A 17278-nucleotide genomic window follows, 5' to 3' on the forward strand; every position below is an offset into this window, starting at 1 on the left:
ATATGTTAAACCAAGAATTACCGTTAGATAGACACTTTTAATATATAAAAATTGCTCTCAAATTACATTTTTAATCAAATTGTTAAAAAGTATTAAGTATATATCATTATTTACAAATAAATTACTGTTGAATTGTTGAGTAAAAAAAAAAAACTGTTGAATTGACGAAAATTTAACAAAATTAATCACTTTTTAAATATGCTCATCTTTTTTAGTTTGAAGGATTTATTACTTACTAGATTGAGATGTTAAATTGTTAATAGGGTTAATTCAAATAATGATCTACTTTAGTCATCATATAATAATATGTCACATTGTTAATTACAAATAATGACCTTGTATAAATTTTATGATTATTTTCAACTTTCCTCATAAGATATCTTGATAATAAAATAAGCAAAAGAAGATAATCCATCAATACAAATATTAGGATAAGTAAGTTTATTTCCACTAATATTTAAATTGGATTTTCTTTTCATATGTTGTAAAATATAGTTATTGAATAAACAAAGAGATTAAACTATGGTTTATCAAGGCACTCAGGTGGAGGAGTGGGATATCTAGACCTATCAGAGCAATAATCATAGTTCATATAATTCTTTCTCACTTTTTCATAAGCTCTAATTTGATTCGAATCCAAACTCTGATATTTTTTCGTGTTCCAAAAATACTTATTTTCAGAATTACAATCTGAATTAACACTTGAACACCCATCAACGTGGAACCCCTGAAAATGGGCTTTGAATGGGGCATAGGCCCAATTAGTCTTGGTCTTGCCTCCATCTGTGGCCCAATCTTCTCCATTCCATAAACTCACTTGGATTTTCATGGGCTTTGTTGGGTAATTTACTCCTTTTTTTGTGTTGTTCTTGAACACCCTAATTGGTGTATCGTCCACAAAAAATCTGAAATTATCACATGTGGAAGTAAAGTATCAAAATTATGTTTGTTTATACTATATAGTAATTTAGGTAAAATAAACAATTTTATAATCTCATTGGGCAAATGATTCTTTCTTGAAAAGATTAAAAAAAAAAAATAGAATAGAATTTAAACATATTATCGACGACTTTTGATCAGACGAGCTTAAAATTGTCCATGTAAGTAGTGACTGAGCCAGCTACCTTCGGGAATAATTTTCTTAAAAAGGGTATTAGTGAAAAATATAATGTATGAGGATAAAAATAAAAATATAAAATGTGAATTTATAGAGATAAAATTGTAAATAGGTAAGAATATATATATATATCTATATATATATATATACTAGAAGAGAGTTACGTGGCGAGCCACGTAAATATTAGTTTTATTTTAAGTTCTAGGGGTTTTTGTTTAAGAATTTAGTGACTAATGGTAAATTATGTTATAAACGATACGTTTTATAAAACTAATTGTTAATAATGTCATAATTGTGTATATAAATCTATAATATACACATTGTTATTCAAATATTTTATGTTATAAGCGATTTTTTTTATATAGAGTTTAAATTTTATATTGATGATTGTTATTTAGGGTGGGTATCGGTGTAGTTTTTTTTAATTTAAAAAAAGATTGTTTAATTTTTTGGGTTTAATTATTGGGTTTAAACGTTAACAGTCTGTTAAGTTAATCGATATTAATATTTGTTAATTTTTTATTTATTTGTTAACGTTTAACTAATAAAAAAAATATCAAAAATTGGGGACATACAGTTTGTTATGTTAGAGAGATATGTGGCAAAATTGATTTTTTTTAATTTAAAAAAAGATTGTTTAATTTTTTGGATTTAATTATTGGGTTTAAACGTTAAAAAAAGATTGTTTAATTTTTTGGGTTTAATTATTTATATATTTTTGAAAGTTAACCGATATTAATATTTGTTAATTTTTTATTTATTTGTTAACGTTTAACTAACAATTGTCCATGTAAGTAGTGACTGAGCCAGCTACATTCAGGAATAATTTTCTTAAAAAGGGTATTAGTGAAAAATATAATGTATGAGGATAAAAATAAAAATATAAAATGTAAATTTATAGAGATAAAATTGTAAATAGGTAAGAATATACATATGTATCTATAAATAAAAAAAATATTCGAACAAATATATAAAATTTAAAAATTTATATATAAAATTTAATTTATAAAAATTTAAGGAGGCACATTGATCAAGAGATGTTGGATATGAAAATGAATGATTTGATAATTTTTTGAGAAATGATCTTTCACATCTCTCACATTCTCTACGTGTGTCACAATATGATTTTGTAAAATAAATAAGATTTATCTCTCCGAAAATTCTTTTAGAGCATCTCCAATGGTAGCATTATTTAAGGATGCTAAAAATTTCCACATCATCTAAAAATATAATATTTTATTTTATCTCTCTTCCACATTATTTTTAACACTCTTACTTTTAAAAACATTCCAATGGTATATCATTCTTCAAAAATGCTATAATTATGATCTCACATATTAAAAAATTGTATATGTTTCCTCATTTTTAGCAACAACAAATTTTTAGTTTTAATTTTTTATTAAAAAATTATGATAGCATTGATGCTACTGTATAGCATCCCCACAAATTCTTAAAATGGCATTCTTTCCATTCCAATAATATAACATCTAAACATTTTGCCACATCATTTATCCACCTAAGCAAGCATCTTCCTTTTTTTTACCATTGGAGATGCTTTATAGCAATATTTTGATCATTTATTTAAATAATTTATTGATATAATAATAAGATAATGTTAATCTAACCCAATTCAAGAATCAAGATAAAAAATAAATATATAATTAGTAATTTAATATAACTTCTGTATATGTGCATTAAAACAAATTAAATTTTAGTGTTTAAAGTCATTGTACTATAGTTATAATTGTAACTCCTATCTCACGCAAATTGTTATAAAATAAAAGAAAAGAATATAACTGGAAAAAAATATTTACAACAATTTGCATAATTCAAGAAGAGAATTTTTGCAATTGATGAGACAAATTGAGAGAACAAAATTGTACAAAAGTGATAGTTGAAAAAGCAAAAATTATATTTTATTTTAGGGAAAATACTATCTTGGACCCTCTGTTTTGTAAAAATTACCAATTGGACGTTTTGTTAAATGACAAAATGGACCCTATATTTTTTAAAATAGTACAAATAGGACCCTGAATTCATTTTTTTGTCAAAATAAAGTTTAATTATAATCCGATTTAAAAGTGTTATGACAAAACTGTTTACATTTTTTGTATCTGTTCGTATTAAGCATTGTCTTCAAGTTGGTTGTATTAAAAAAAAAAAGTTATCAAAAATTAAACTCAGGGTCCTATTTTTACTATTTTAGAAAATACAGAGTCTATTTTGTCATTTAACAAAACACATGGTCCAATCTATAACTTTTACAAAACAGAGAATCCAAAATAGTATTTAGCTTTTATTCTATTTTGTATGGAAGAAGAAGTGAGAGAGATGATATGTATAGTAAACTTACACAATTTGGTAAGGGTTCCAAAGAATGGAATAAGTGTGGAAATCATTAGAGGGATCAAACCACAAGAGAGTTCTTTGTTCACGATTGCCTTGTCCATTTGCAAATACATTGGTTTGTAAAGTCACTGCCTTCCCTTCTCTGTTTCCCAAAAACTCAAAGTCCAATTCATCATGTTTATCACCATCTGAACTTAACTGATCATCAAAAACAAATTAAACAATAATAATTAATAATTAATTAAAAACATCATATATATAATTATAATTAAGTAGGAACGTACATAGAAAGCTGTGACAACCCCAGCTGAATCTCTGTCAGGCAATTTGGTCCTTAAATTAATGAATCCAGAAGAGTAGCTTTGTTTGGATGCAAATCCAGCCCCTACAATATTAATTAATAATTATTCTTAAATTAATAATACAAAACAAAAATTAATCATGATGATATGTATAAGAAGAAACCTTTCATAAAATAATGTACGTTCTAATATAAGCCCCTTTTAGGTCAATCAAATTATTACGTACGGGCGTTGACCTAGCTTGTTATATAATAATAAAAGTTCAATATATAAATACAAATAAAATAAGTGATCTATATATATATTAAATATTATTGAGCAATTTGCGGCGAAACTCCCTTATGTTTTGATTTTTATACACTTAACCCCCTTATCTTTATTTTTGGTGGCAAAACCCCCTTATGTTTTAATTTTTATACACTTAACCCCCTTATCTTTTTTTTTGTGGTAAAACTCCCTTATGTTTTAATTTTTTACACTTAACCCCTCTATCTTTTGTTTTGGTGGTAAAACCCTTCAGTTTACTTTTCTTTGCAAATTTAAAGTTTTAGTTAAATATTACCGTTAAATACTAACTGGATTACTACTGTATCGACTTCGAGGTTTTACCGTTACATATACAAAGGTGTATACAGTGGTCATCCAATTGATATTTAACGGTAATATTTAACTGGCGTGTCAAATTTGCAAAGAAAAATAAACATAAGGGGGTTTTTCCACCAAAAAAAGGATAAGGGGGTTAAGTGTATAAAAATTAAAACATAAGGGGGTTTTGCCACAAAAAAAAAAAGATAAGGGGGTTAAGTGTATAAAAATTAAAACATGAGGGGGTTTTGCCACCAAAAATAAAGATAAGGGGGTTAAGTGTATAAAAATCAAAACATAAGGGGGTTTCGCCGCAAATTGCTCAATATTATTTCATATATATATTGATTTGTCTTATATATAATATGTTTGTTTTGCTAGTGTGCTTTAAAGTCTGAAAACCAAAATTCTCTTCCACCATGCAGTCACTTAAATTTTTATAATATATATTATAAATCATCATTGAAACAAACACTACATGTGTACGTAACCTTTATATATAATTCTGTTTTACACATTATTCATATTATTAGAAAAGCAAACTGAAAATTAGGATATGCAAAACTTGTGTTCCCATTTAATTTTTTATGTATCAACTACACGGCTACATAATATAATTCATTTAAAATGCATGATCTTTTATTTTAACACATATGAATTAGTTAATTATCATTATTTTTATAGAATTATTTTAAAATGAGAAAGATATAAACAATGCCAAAAGCATGGATTAATTTGATTTGTAGTATTCCATATATTAGGTGCCCATAATTTAGTGTACTATTTTAATATCCAATTATTGACTTTATATTTCTTAATCATGTTTAGGAGTATTTAATTTCTAATAATTAACTTTCTCTCACTGTATAAAAAGTCTATCTAATAAAAGGTTTAATTAGTTAATTGACACTAAGTTTAGTAGAAATGAGACAATATAATATTGGGATATGATAATATAATAAATATAAAGATATATTTATGATAATTAAATATATAAATTAATAAGAAGAAGAAAGATTAGATAATAACCGGAAGATTTATCCATTGAGAGCTGAATTTGTGTTCCTTGATTCAAAGACAAAACATGATCAAAACCCCACGTAACTTTATAATTTTCATCAAAATTACTATCACTTTTTTGGCTTTTAACCAATAATAATCCCTTACAACTTAAACCCAACAACACAAACAACACCAACACTGAAAAACCCATTTCAATAATATTTAATTAATTAGTAGTAGCAATCAATAATCCAAATCAACTAAATTCTCTCTATGTATATATGATAATATATATACTTGAAATGTTATACTCCAATATTTATGGATTTACACATATATATATATATAAGGCAAAAAGGGTTTGTGAGCCAACTTTTTTATTAATTATTATTATTATTGATTTACATTTCCCACACGCTATTGATCATGTTTGGCTCCATGCTTGAGAGATTTGATATATATTTACAACTGAAATTAATTGGCTGCCAAATTAGACCAAATTTAATCATGTCAATATAATAAGAAATAGACATTATTTTATAAGTTTGATATATGTTTTAATTTAAAAAAAGGTGCAAATGCAGTGCAAGAAAGAAACTCTCCTATGTATTTTGTGCTATGAATTTAATTAAGTGAAGTGAATAATACCAAATAAAACTAGCTAACTTAACTATAGGCCTGATGAGCCCATTAATATGTATGTACAAGAAAGGTTCAAAGAATGATACATAAACATGATTGGGTCACTATTGAAACTTGAAATGAAAGCAAAGGAGTTGAGTTTTCAAGCTTTTTTGACTAATTAATTTATGATGATGATGATGATGATGAAGAAGTATGGAGGCTATATTATGGGCTTGAGTGATTACATCAAGGTCTTTCTGGATTGAGCTGTTTTCACACGTTTTATTAGGCTAAAAGGGTATGGGGCCCATTTCCTTGCCCTAACTAACAATACCCTTTTCTTTTTATTTCAACAATAACAATACATTACCTCAAAACTTATTATTAGGCACTCATGTGCAATTTGGGAATTGGGAATGCTTAACACTAGTTTATAATAATTATTAAATTAAAATATATCGTAATATTATATTAGCTATAATATTTTATGATAGTATTAAGAAAACTCCAATCACGCCTGATCTTGAACTAAGACAGTCTAGGCTCGTGCTTAAGGCCCACCCAACTTTGAGCCCAACATTTTTATATGGTATATTTTTTTATATTGAAAAAAATGATATTTTTGTAAAATTTTGTGAAAAAAAACTCAATAATACTCACTCTATTTTAGATATAACACATAGATAAAAAATTTCTTAGGTCCATTACTACCCTCACTCCACCTTAGTACCTTACTTTACCTCACAAATTACTTTTTACTTAAAGTTAATTGATTAGGAAAAAGAAAAAAAAAAACATATACGTACACAAAAAAAATTGGAGGAAATTAGACTCTATACCATTTTTCTATTGTTCTCTTTCATTTTTACCCTCTTTTTTAAAACCTATAATTTTTACCTCTTTTTCTAAACACTTTACCGATTTTACCCCTGTCACATCAATATACTCTCCATGTGACTCCCTTATATCAAGGTATTTTAGGTACAATACATATAAAAAGAGGTATGTTTCAATTAAATATAAAATTAGAGGTAGTTTTGGTTAATTGATAAATAAAAAAGATATTTCTCAATGTACCCCAAAAAATTGGTTCGGCATGGAGGATGCCAATTCTTTCTTATCTTCTTTCTATAAAATATTATTGTCGGCCCAATTGGCCCAACTAACTGACGAACACCAATATAAACATAAGATAAGTTGAAGAATACTTTTTTATTGTATTTATTAATTAAAAATATCTTCATATTATATTTTATTAAAAAATACTCACTTTTATGAATGTGGGTTATCCAATATACCCTCAATCTCTACTCAAGTGTAGTACATAATTTATATTAACCTAAAAAATATAACGAGAACATAATCTAGTGAATAATTTAATTTTCTATATATAAACAATGTTCTATTAGTGTTGGCCATAGGCAACAACACAAAGATATAGCAATCATTGAATGTCAAATCATACTCTATAGAAAGTATGTATTTCAAATAAAAATGCTTAAGGAAGTGGTCTATTTTAGGGTGATGGGTTGAATGATGTCTTTCTTTATTTCCTTAAGTAGTAATTGACTCAAAACCCACATTTAACTCGTGCTTTCTCAAGTAGCTAAGCTCTATAATACTGTCCATTTCCATATTTTCATTTTCTTTATAATATTTTTGATTAATACCCACTCATTCATACCCAAAAAAAAAAAACTCTAAATAAATTTACCAAAATTGAAAAGAAGAATATTGGCCCATTATCATTAACAAAACAAACCTACAAATATTTTTAAAAAAAAAATAAAAAAATCAAAGAACATTAATTAGCCAAACCAAAATTAGATCAATGATTTAGTTGGCATTCCTTAAAGGCACTTCCTTTTTCTTGACAATAATCATAATAAAGGTACTTTGCCTTAACATTATCATAGGATCTTTGTTGTCTTGGGTTTAAGGCCCATTTTTGTTTCTTATTCCACCAAAACGTTGCATTTGCAGCAGAACAGTCAGTTGTACCGTATTCACAGCCATTGATCTCAAACTCTTGATAATGGGCCTGAAATGGGGCCTTGGCCCAATCTGCACCAGTTCCATTTGAAGCCCATGTTCCCTCCCATATACTTGCTGAGATAAACATTTCATTTCCTGGATAATTTACACCATAGTTGGTCCAATTTTTATACACCCTTATGGGGGTATTGTCCACAAAAAACCTGAAAAAAAAAAATTCTTCAAAATAAACAGACCATTTTAAACTTTATTTTTGACACTATAAATTATTAAGAATTTCTTGAAAATAGACAGAATAGCTAATATATAATATCATATAAAAAATTGAATATAATTTCTTAAAAGTACGAATGAAAGTGATGTTCCTACCTAAAGCTTCCCAAATATTTATATGTATATATATGTTATAAATAAATAGAATAATTGATAGGTTAATTTAATTTAATTACACTATTTGATGAGTATTCCAAAGAATTGCATAAGAATGAAAATCTTGACTTGGGTCAAACCAAAGATGAATCTGTTGTTCTCTGCCTCCATAATCGTTTGAGTAAACATTAGTCTGTAAATTGTAAGGAGGGCCTTCTGTGCTCAAAAATTCAAAGTCCAATTCACTGTGACCACAGTTGGACATTGACTCATCACATTTATTTCCCAACTGCCAACATAAAAGGGAAAAAAAGCTCACTTAAAAATAAAAAAGAAATGTAAAACAGCAAAATGTACATTTAAGATAATCAAATAAAAAGTTAAGGAAAAAAATATATTAAAGCTAATAATAAGTTACAGAATATATTATAAAGGTTGAAATAGGTTTTAGGAAAAATAATTTTTTTGATCCTTATTATAAAAATAAATAATATTTTTAAAAATTATTAAAAAAATATATTGTTTTTAATAGATGTTTGTTTTTATTTGAAGGGCCTAACCCCTATAAACAAATAACATTCTTATTAGTGTCTAGTACATATATGGAGTGAATCTTATAAATAGTTAACAATTTTTTATAATCGTTATTAATTAAAGCAAAATAAAGACTTGATATTGATTACATCAAAAGCATTGCTATAATATAAGACATCAATAAAAAGTAGTATCTTGTAAACAATTAACGATATTTTATAATAATTATTAAATTAAATTATGTGTTACTAAACACTAATACATTTTAACATTTCTTTTACATGAGTTACAATACAGTATTTCATAAAAGAGCTAGCTAGTCACCGGTTAGCGTTTCTCAAAATAATAATAATAATTATAACAAGAAGAATAAGAAAAAAGATTAATCAATTATTGAAACTAACACTAATTAATATTATACATGGTAATTAATTGAGAAAAAAAAATGAAAGAAAATACTTACATAAAATGTAGTGACAATTGATGGAGACTGACTTTGTGGTGTCTTAATCCTCATCTCAAAATACCCTGAACCATAACCTTTCTTTGATCTAAACCCCGTTCCTATATAAACACAATATATTATCAAATATTTGTAAATAAATAAATAAATATATTAATATTTGAAGAACATGAAGAAGAAGAAGATGAAAATGAACCTGAAGTATTGTCCATTGTAAGCTGAACTTCTTGTCCTTGGTTGAGTTGAATGAAATGATCATTTCCATATGTAATCACATAGTTATTGTCAAAGGTTGTATTATTATTGGCTTCACATTCATCTACAATTTTAATCAAAAATAATATGGAGACTAACACAGTGATAATGAGTAGAGAATTAATCATCATATTATATTTATATATTGAGAAGAAATATTAGAGATCACTATACACTTTCTTTCACTAAAAATATCTAATAATTTAATTGTGTTGTTGCTTGAAACTTATTATGATATACTCACTTATATATATAGATAGACTATATAACATCAAATTTTGGTTGTTTATAAAAAGAGAATTTTCAACCATTTGAAATAGACAGCTGTAACATTATGTTATTTAGCTGTGTTTTTGCTAATACCTCAATAAACATATATAGGGTATATTTGTAATATTTTTTTAAAAAATTATTATCATTATCCAAAAGCAAAAACTACTAGGTTGTGACTGTATAATACTATATATATATGTTTCAAATTAATGCCTGTAATTTGAGAAATTACTAGCATATGAAACTATGTATGTAACGGATGTATTGGCATTATTTGCTTTCTATAAGATTAAAAAATTAATTAGCTAATGAGTCAAATTATATACGGAATATCAAAGTATATTAATCGATTAAGTATGATTTAGTAATGGTCAATATTGATTTACAAAAATTGAAATTAGTTTTTTTGGAATTATTTTATATAAATAACAACTTTTACATTTTTATCAATCTACAATTGTTTAATTTTTTTAACAAAAATGTAGTGTTATTTTTTTCGCTGTTTTAGAAATGATATTATTTTGATGTTAATACTACGAAAAGTAATATGGTTTTTTTAACAATAATATAGAGTGTTGTTTTTTTTGTAGTTTCATAACAATATTTTTTTAACACGTTACTACTAAAATTAGCGTAAAAGTAACATTTTTTTCTGAAAAAAAAACAAGCAAAAACTGTATAAAACATAATTTGTAAAAATATGAATAAAAAAGTCAATGTAAAAAGAAATTTATTTTTAAGTGCATTTTTATTTTTTAGGAAATTACTTCATATACTATTTTTTTAATTTTTTTTTTTAAATTTAAGGTTTGAGATTCTAAAGTAATTTCTCCGGTAGTTTCTGTGTGGGTTGTTTTATGAATTTTGGTTATGATTTATGTAGCTAGTTGCAATAGAGTTTTTACGTAGAATTTGGTCAAAATGTAAAAAAAAAAAATATTTTAAAGTGTAAAAATAAAAAAAAATAAAAAATTTATCTGTAGGATTGATTAAATTATTTTAACAGTATTGCTGGATGCACTTTTGACTATATATGATGGCAAAGTCGATGTTTCCTCTATTCTCTCTAATTATATAATATGTAATGACTGTATCTATTTTTTTTATTATTTTTTTTAATATATTTACTATTTCTATATAACAAAAATTAAAATAAAAATCCCAAACCAACAACATGGAAAGGAAAAGAACAATTTCATGCAACAGATTCCCACAATTGTATATCTATTATCTACCAACTGTGAAATCTTGTGAATTATAATTCAAATATAAATGAAAATTATTAACTTTTAAATTTTAAAAAATTGTAATTAGTTTTTAAAATTAAAAATTGGTTCATCAAATCTTAAGAAGTTATGCATGGAAGTGGTCCACGTCTTCCTCTTCTTAAAATGTTTAAATTAATTGATGTATGAGAATTTAATTGATTTAATATATTATTATGAGACACCATTTTTTAATAGAAAATTTTGATTCATATAAAATTATTATTTTTTTAATAGAGAAATACATTAATGAGTTTAAATTTTAATTTATATTATTTTAAAAAATATATTTCAATTAAGTTTAGTTTAGTTTTTTTTAATTAACATAAATCCCACATTATGACCGAATCAAGGATTTCTATCTCCTATTCAAATAAAGATTTTTACACTGATATTTATTTTAAATAAAGATTCGAATAAATTAAGTGGTTAAAAGATATTTTAAGAAATTCATCGTAAAAAAAAAAAAGATATTTAAAAAATTATTTAAAATTTTAAAAAATTGATAAAAGATATATTGAGAAATTATATTTAATTTTTTTTAAAAAAAATGATAGTCTCTCCACCATTATATAAATAAATCAGCATGTTCAGCCCAAATACAAAAATTAAAGTAAGTTACGTGTAGAAGTGACCAGTATTGACTCCGTGCAGTGTAGTGTTGGGAATTTCATTATGGCTTCTGATATTTCCTTAGAAGAATTAAAGAATGAAAACATTGATCTCGTAAGACATTTATTTGTGTTATTATTTATTTAATATAAGTGTTTCTATAATGTACAACTTTTGGTTCATGATGAATTTCATGATTTTGGTCGATAATGTTATAACATTTATATGGTTTGTATATTGTTTTGTTGTTACAATGATCAACTTTAATATTTTTTAGTATGAAAAAATTAATTGTTTATTGTAATCTGTATTTGTAGAATCAGATGGTTCATCATGAATCATGAATTTGGTGGATAATTTTACTTTTTTCCTCTCTCTTAACTATTAAAATTATTGTAAATATTTCATTCGGTTAAATTTTTTTAACAATTTGGTGATGAATCACTAATGTGACTCTAGCGTAATTCAGTTTGGAAAAAGTATATATATATATATATATATATATATATATGGGGTTTAGTGATAAATTTTGGCTATATGGGGTTTAGTGAAAAAGTATATATATATATATATATATATAATTTGATTATAATTTGATTAATTTTGTGACTATAGGAGGGACTTCCTATTGAGGAAGTGTTTGAGGTGCTCAAATCAACAAGAGAAGGTTTGACCAGTGATGATGCAGAGAGGAGGGTCCCAATATTTGGTCCAAACAAGTTGGAAGAGAAAAAAGAAAGTAAATTGCTTAAGTTCTTGGGATTTATGTGGAATCCTCTCTCATGGGTTATGGAATCTGCTGCAATCATGGCCATTGTTTTGGCTAATGGAGGGGTAACACTTAGAATCTTTTATGTATCTTTCTCTTTCACTTTCTCAAATACATAACTAAGATTATTCTTTAACCATGCACAGGGCAAACCACCAGATTGGCAAGACTTTCTTGGTATAGTTATTTTGCTTATCATCAACTCAACAATCAGTTTCATTGAAGAAAACAATGCAGGCAATGCTGCAGCTGCTCTCATGGCTGGTTTAGCCCCAAAGACAAAGGTATATAATGTTCATTGAATATGGTATTGTTTCTAACAAAAGAAATTATACTAATCTTCTCTTTTTTTTTGTTTCATGGAACAATGAAGGTTTTGAGAGATGGAAGGTGGAGTGAGCAAGATGCCGCAATATTGGTGCCAGGAGATGTTATCAGTATCAAGTTGGGAGACATTGTCCCTGCTGATGCTCGTCTCTTACAAGGCGATCCCTTAAAGATTGATCAGTCTGCGCTTACTGGCGAGTCTCTGCCTGTTACCAAGCATCCTGGCAGCCAAGTCTACTCTGGCTCCACCTGCAAGCAGGGTGAGATTGAAGCAGTTGTTATTGCTACTGGTGTGCGCACATTCTTTGGGAAAGCTGCTCATTTAGTGGACAGTACTAATCAAGTTGGTCACTTTCAAAAGGTAAAGAGTGTCTTTCTTTTCTCATGGTGAATAAACTTCATGTCAAGTTAGTTTGAATGGTTACTCACAAATTTTCACCATTGTTGAAATGTTTGATCAGGTTTTGACAGCTATTGGTAACTTCTGCATCTGCTCAATTGCAATAGGAAGTGCGATCGAAGCCATTGGGATGGCAATTCAACATAGATCATACAGAGATGGTGTTGACAATATTTTGGTTCTCCTCATTGGTGGTATCCCAATTGCTATGCCAACAGTATTGTCTGTAACCATGGCTATTGGATCTCACCGTCTTTCGCAACAAGGCGCTATCACCAAGAGAATGACAGCAATTGAAGAGATGGCAGGAATGGATGTTCTTTGCAGTGATAAAACTGGAACTCTTACTCTTAACAAACTTACAGTAGATAAGTGTTTGATTGAGGTGAGTAACTATGCTCAAACTAAGTATTTATAGAAGAAAATAATTTGATAATTTGAGCCTTTGTTATAATCAATGAATTGCATAATTCTAGGTGTTCAAGGACATAGATAAGGACACTGTTGTCTTGCTTGCGGCTAGAGCTTCTAGAGTTGAAAACCAAGATGCCATTGATGCTTCAATCGTTGGGATGTTGGGTGACCCCAAAGAGGTAAAATATTAAAGGCTTTTCCCTAAACATATAGAAATTGAAGCATCTAACTCTTGTTAATTTCTTGTTGGTGTGTGTTATAGGCAAGAGAAGGAATCACTGAGGTACATTTCCTACCTTTCAATCCTGTGGATAAGCGCACTGCAATTACTTACATTGACAACAATGGAAACTGGCATAGATGCAGCAAGGGTGCTCCCGAACAAGTAAGCTAAAATCCTCCTCTTGTTCAACCATTTGATTTTCTCCAAGCTTTGATGGAAACTAACTATACCAATTCTTTTCTATGCAAGATTATTGATCTCTGCAATCTCACTGCCCAAGTAAAAGCAAAAGCACATGCAATCATTGACAAGTACGCTGAACGCGGTCTTCGTTCCTTGGCAGTTGCACGACAGGTAAATCAAGAACAAGTTATTACTTTATTGATTGACTCTTTTATCTTAATTGAAACATAATGATTGGATTGTTTATTATTTCAAATTATAGACTGTTCTAGAGAAAACAAAGGAGAGTGCTGGAGAACCATGGGAGTTTGTAGGTCTCATGCCTCTCTTTGATCCTCCAAGGCATGACAGTGCTGAGACTATTCGCCGAGCTCTTGAGCTTGGTGTCAATGTGAAGATGATCACTGGTGACCAACTTGCAATTGGAAAAGAGACTGGTCGTAGACTTGGTATGGGAACTAATATGTATCCTTCATCCTCTCTTCTTGGCCAGAATAGAGATGAATCCACTGAGGGGATTCCTATTGATGAGCTTATTGAGAATGCTGATGGTTTTGCTGGTGTCTTCCCTGGTAATAATCATATTGTATTATTGATAATGAGAATTCATGGCATTTTTGTATTTACTAGTATTGACTTATTTGATATATTTTTCAGAACACAAGTATGAGATTGTTAAGAGGCTACAAGAAAGGAAGCATATCTGTGGTATGACTGGAGATGGTGTCAATGATGCTCCGGCCCTTAAGAAGGCAGATATTGGTATAGCTGTTGCTGATGCAACTGATGCAGCTAGAAGTGCATCTGACATTGTTTTGACAGAGCCAGGACTGAGTGTCATTATCAGCGCCGTGTTGACAAGCCGAGCAATCTTCCAAAGGATGAAGAATTACACAATTTATGCAGTTTCCATTACAATCCGTATCGTGTTGGGGTTCATGTTGGTGGCTCTCATTTGGAAGTTTGATTTCTCACCATTTATGGTTTTGATCATTGCCATCTTGAATGATGGGACAATCATGACCATTTCAAAGGACAAGGTGAAGCCATCTCCTATGCCTGATTCATGGAAACTAAAGGAGATTTTCACTACTGGAATTGTTCTTGGAACCTACATGGCTCTCATGACTGTGCTCTTCTTCTGGATTGTACATAGCACAACATTTTTCTCTGTACGTAAAATACCAAATTAGTTCAATGCTTTCACTAACAATTCAATTAGCTAGTGTTTTAAGTCTTGAGAATAAACTCTAAACTCTAACTATTTGCAGGAAAAGTTCCATTTAACTCCTCTTAAGACCTTGCCTGAACTTAACTCAGCTCTCTACCTTCAAGTAAGCATTATTAGTCAAGCACTCATCTTTGTGACCCGTTCAAGGAGTTGGTCTTTTGTTGAACGCCCTGGTTTCTTGCTTCTTGGAGCCTTCATGGCTGCACAGCTGGTTTGTAGTTTCTTTCTTTTATTTTTTTCCCTTCTAGTTTACATAACAAGTCCCCACATAGTGAAATTTTCTGCTTATACAAACAGGTTGCCACTTTAATTGCTGTGTATGCAAACTGGGGTTTTGCTAAAATCCAAGGAATTGGATGGGGATGGGCTGGTGTGATATGGCTTTTCAGCATTGTCACTTACTTCCCTCTTGATGTTCTCAAGTTCATGACTCGATATGCATTGAGTGGCAAGGCTTGGAATACCATGCTTCACAGCAAGGTTTTCTTTCTTTAACTCTCTCTCTTGACAAAATATATATGTATCCATCAATATAATCACTTACTCTTTTTTTTTTTGAAAACCAATTAAGATTGCTTTCACAACAAGGAGAGATTATGGAAGAGGTGAAAGGGAAGCTCAGTGGGCATCGGCTCAACGAACAGTTCATGGTCTTCAACCTCCATTACCTCATTACAACAATGATAAACATGAACTGTCTGAGATTGCAGAACAAGCCAGAATACGTGCTCAAATTGCTAGGTAAAATCACAAAAACATACACATATATATTATATATATTTTTTTGGCTATTACCAAATTGTTCAAATGTTACTTTGGTATATCAAAATGTGTAATGTGTATATGTATTTATATCAATATGGATTCTAATTTTTTAGGCTGATGGAGAATCGTACGTTGAAGGATCGTGTTGAATCAGTAGTAAAGCGCAAAGGGCTTGAGCTTGACGATATTCAGCTAAATTACACTTTGTAAAAAGTCATCCTTCATTGGAAAAAGTTTTTTTTTTTCATTATTAGGATCTTCATTTAGTTTATTATTTAGAGATTTGTCATCTACTTTTAGTTATGCTTGATGAGCACATATAGATAGGAAATTTTAGATGTGCTTAGAGAGATATTGGAAAAGAACTAAGAGAGCTCTAATTTGTACACTAAGATATGCTTAGGTTAATATTTTTAATTTAATTTTATTTATGTATATTTTTAGTTGTATAATTAGTTTTTATTTTTGTGTGAATGTTATTCAATAAATATTATTATTTTTTATTAAAAAATATTTAATTTAAGTGTTATTTATTAAAAAAAAAAAATTATTGTTATACTTCAAAATATTTTTTTTTTGTATTTTTACGGAATCCTACATAGAAGATCTTATTTCAACTAACGTCCACCTAAATTGCAATTAAAATCTATATAGCAACCCACATAGAACCACCGGAGAAATTATTTTAGAAACTCAAACTGTAAATTTGAAAAAAAAAAAATTAAAAAATAGTATATGAGAGTAATTTCCAAAAAAAAAAAACATAATAATCTTTAAAATTTGTTGTTAATTATAATTTTAATTTAATCGTAATATTTTATTTTTTATTTTTTTTAGAAATATCATATACTTTTTCAATTTTTTTTTTTTGAATAGTATACTTTTTCAATTTTATTTTTAAAAATAACATAAATATATACATATAGGTAAGAGCATCATAATAGTGTTCTTTAAGAAACATAAATATATTTTTTATTTTAGGGATATTGACAGCTAAACTCTCATTCTGTTTTGGTTTGTACCCTTCTGTTTAAAAATCATAGTTAAGTGTTACAGACGGTATTAATTTTAAAAAATAATTATAAATATTTAAAAAATAAAAAATAAAAAAAATAATTTTAAAAATATTTTCTTTTAAAGATATTAGCCGCTAAACCACTTAAACTTTAAATTTTTTAATACTTAATTACAAAAATTAATTTTTGAGATAATAGCCTTCAA

At 27.8% G+C, this 17278-nt stretch overlaps 3 protein-coding genes and 1 pseudogene across 3 annotated transcripts in view; 1 reads left to right on the top strand and 3 right to left on the bottom strand.

The window, feature by feature from the left end:
* LOC115712945 (cyclin-L1-1) overlaps positions 1–15858 on the bottom strand; it is a 37288-nt gene extending 21430 nt beyond the window's left edge. The window contains exon 1 of the mRNA XM_061114942.1: positions 15833–15858. The gene's annotated coding sequence lies outside the window, so the exon portion shown is untranslated. The remainder of the gene's footprint in view (positions 1–15832) is intronic.
* Positions 427–5670, bottom strand: LOC115714766 (xyloglucan endotransglucosylase/hydrolase protein 2-like). The gene is made up of 4 exons (XM_030643521.2): positions 5383–5670; positions 3751–3851; positions 3471–3664; positions 427–905 (listed from the first exon to the last, which is right to left on the bottom strand). Exons 1-4 carry the CDS (start codon positions 5564–5566, stop codon positions 521–523), a joined length of 864 nt encoding a protein of 287 aa, XP_030499381.2. The 5' UTR covers positions 5567–5670; the 3' UTR covers positions 427–520.
* Positions 7763–9819, bottom strand: LOC115713848 (xyloglucan endotransglucosylase/hydrolase protein 2-like). The gene is made up of 4 exons (XM_030642331.2): positions 9537–9819; positions 9341–9441; positions 8424–8632; positions 7763–8177 (listed from the first exon to the last, which is right to left on the bottom strand). The coding sequence occupies exons 1-4, from the start codon at positions 9724–9726 to the stop codon at positions 7808–7810; spliced, it is 870 nt and encodes a 289-aa protein (XP_030498191.2). The 5' UTR covers positions 9727–9819; the 3' UTR covers positions 7763–7807.
* Positions 11691–16346, top strand: LOC115712122 (ATPase 8, plasma membrane-type-like; annotated as a pseudogene).
* The last annotated feature ends 932 nt before the right edge of the window (positions 16347–17278 follow it).

Source organism: Cannabis sativa, chromosome 4 (assembly GCF_029168945.1).
Source record: "Cannabis sativa cultivar Pink pepper isolate KNU-18-1 chromosome 4, ASM2916894v1, whole genome shotgun sequence".
Lineage (NCBI taxonomy): Eukaryota > Viridiplantae > Streptophyta > Magnoliopsida > Rosales > Cannabaceae > Cannabis > Cannabis sativa.

What these genes read in the sequence shown, in the direction of transcription:
- LOC115714766 (XM_030643521.2), bottom strand. Translation starts at nt 5,566, where the DNA reads ATGGGTTTTTCAGTGTTGGTGTTGTTTGTGTTGTTGGGTTTAAGTTGT. An exon ending in GGGTTGTCACAGCTTTCTAT is followed by an intron (nt 3,665 to 3,750) that starts GTACGTTCCTAC and finishes TTTGATGATCAG; the next exon opens with TTAAGTTCAGATGGTGATAA. An exon ending in TGGAACCCTTACCAAATTGT is followed by an intron (nt 906 to 3,470) that starts GTAAGTTTACTA and finishes TGATAATTTCAG; the next exon opens with ATTTTTTGTGGACGATACAC.
- LOC115713848 (XM_030642331.2), bottom strand. Translation starts at nt 9,726, where the DNA reads ATGATGATTAATTCTCTACTCATTATCACTGTGTTAGTCTCCATATTA. An exon ending in CAATTGTCACTACATTTTAT is followed by an intron (nt 8,633 to 9,340) that starts GTAAGTATTTTC and finishes TTATGTTGGCAG; the next exon opens with TTGGGAAATAAATGTGATGA. An exon ending in TGGAATACTCATCAAATAGT is followed by an intron (nt 8,178 to 8,423) that starts GTAATTAAATTA and finishes TTTTTTTTTCAG; the next exon opens with GTTTTTTGTGGACAATACCC.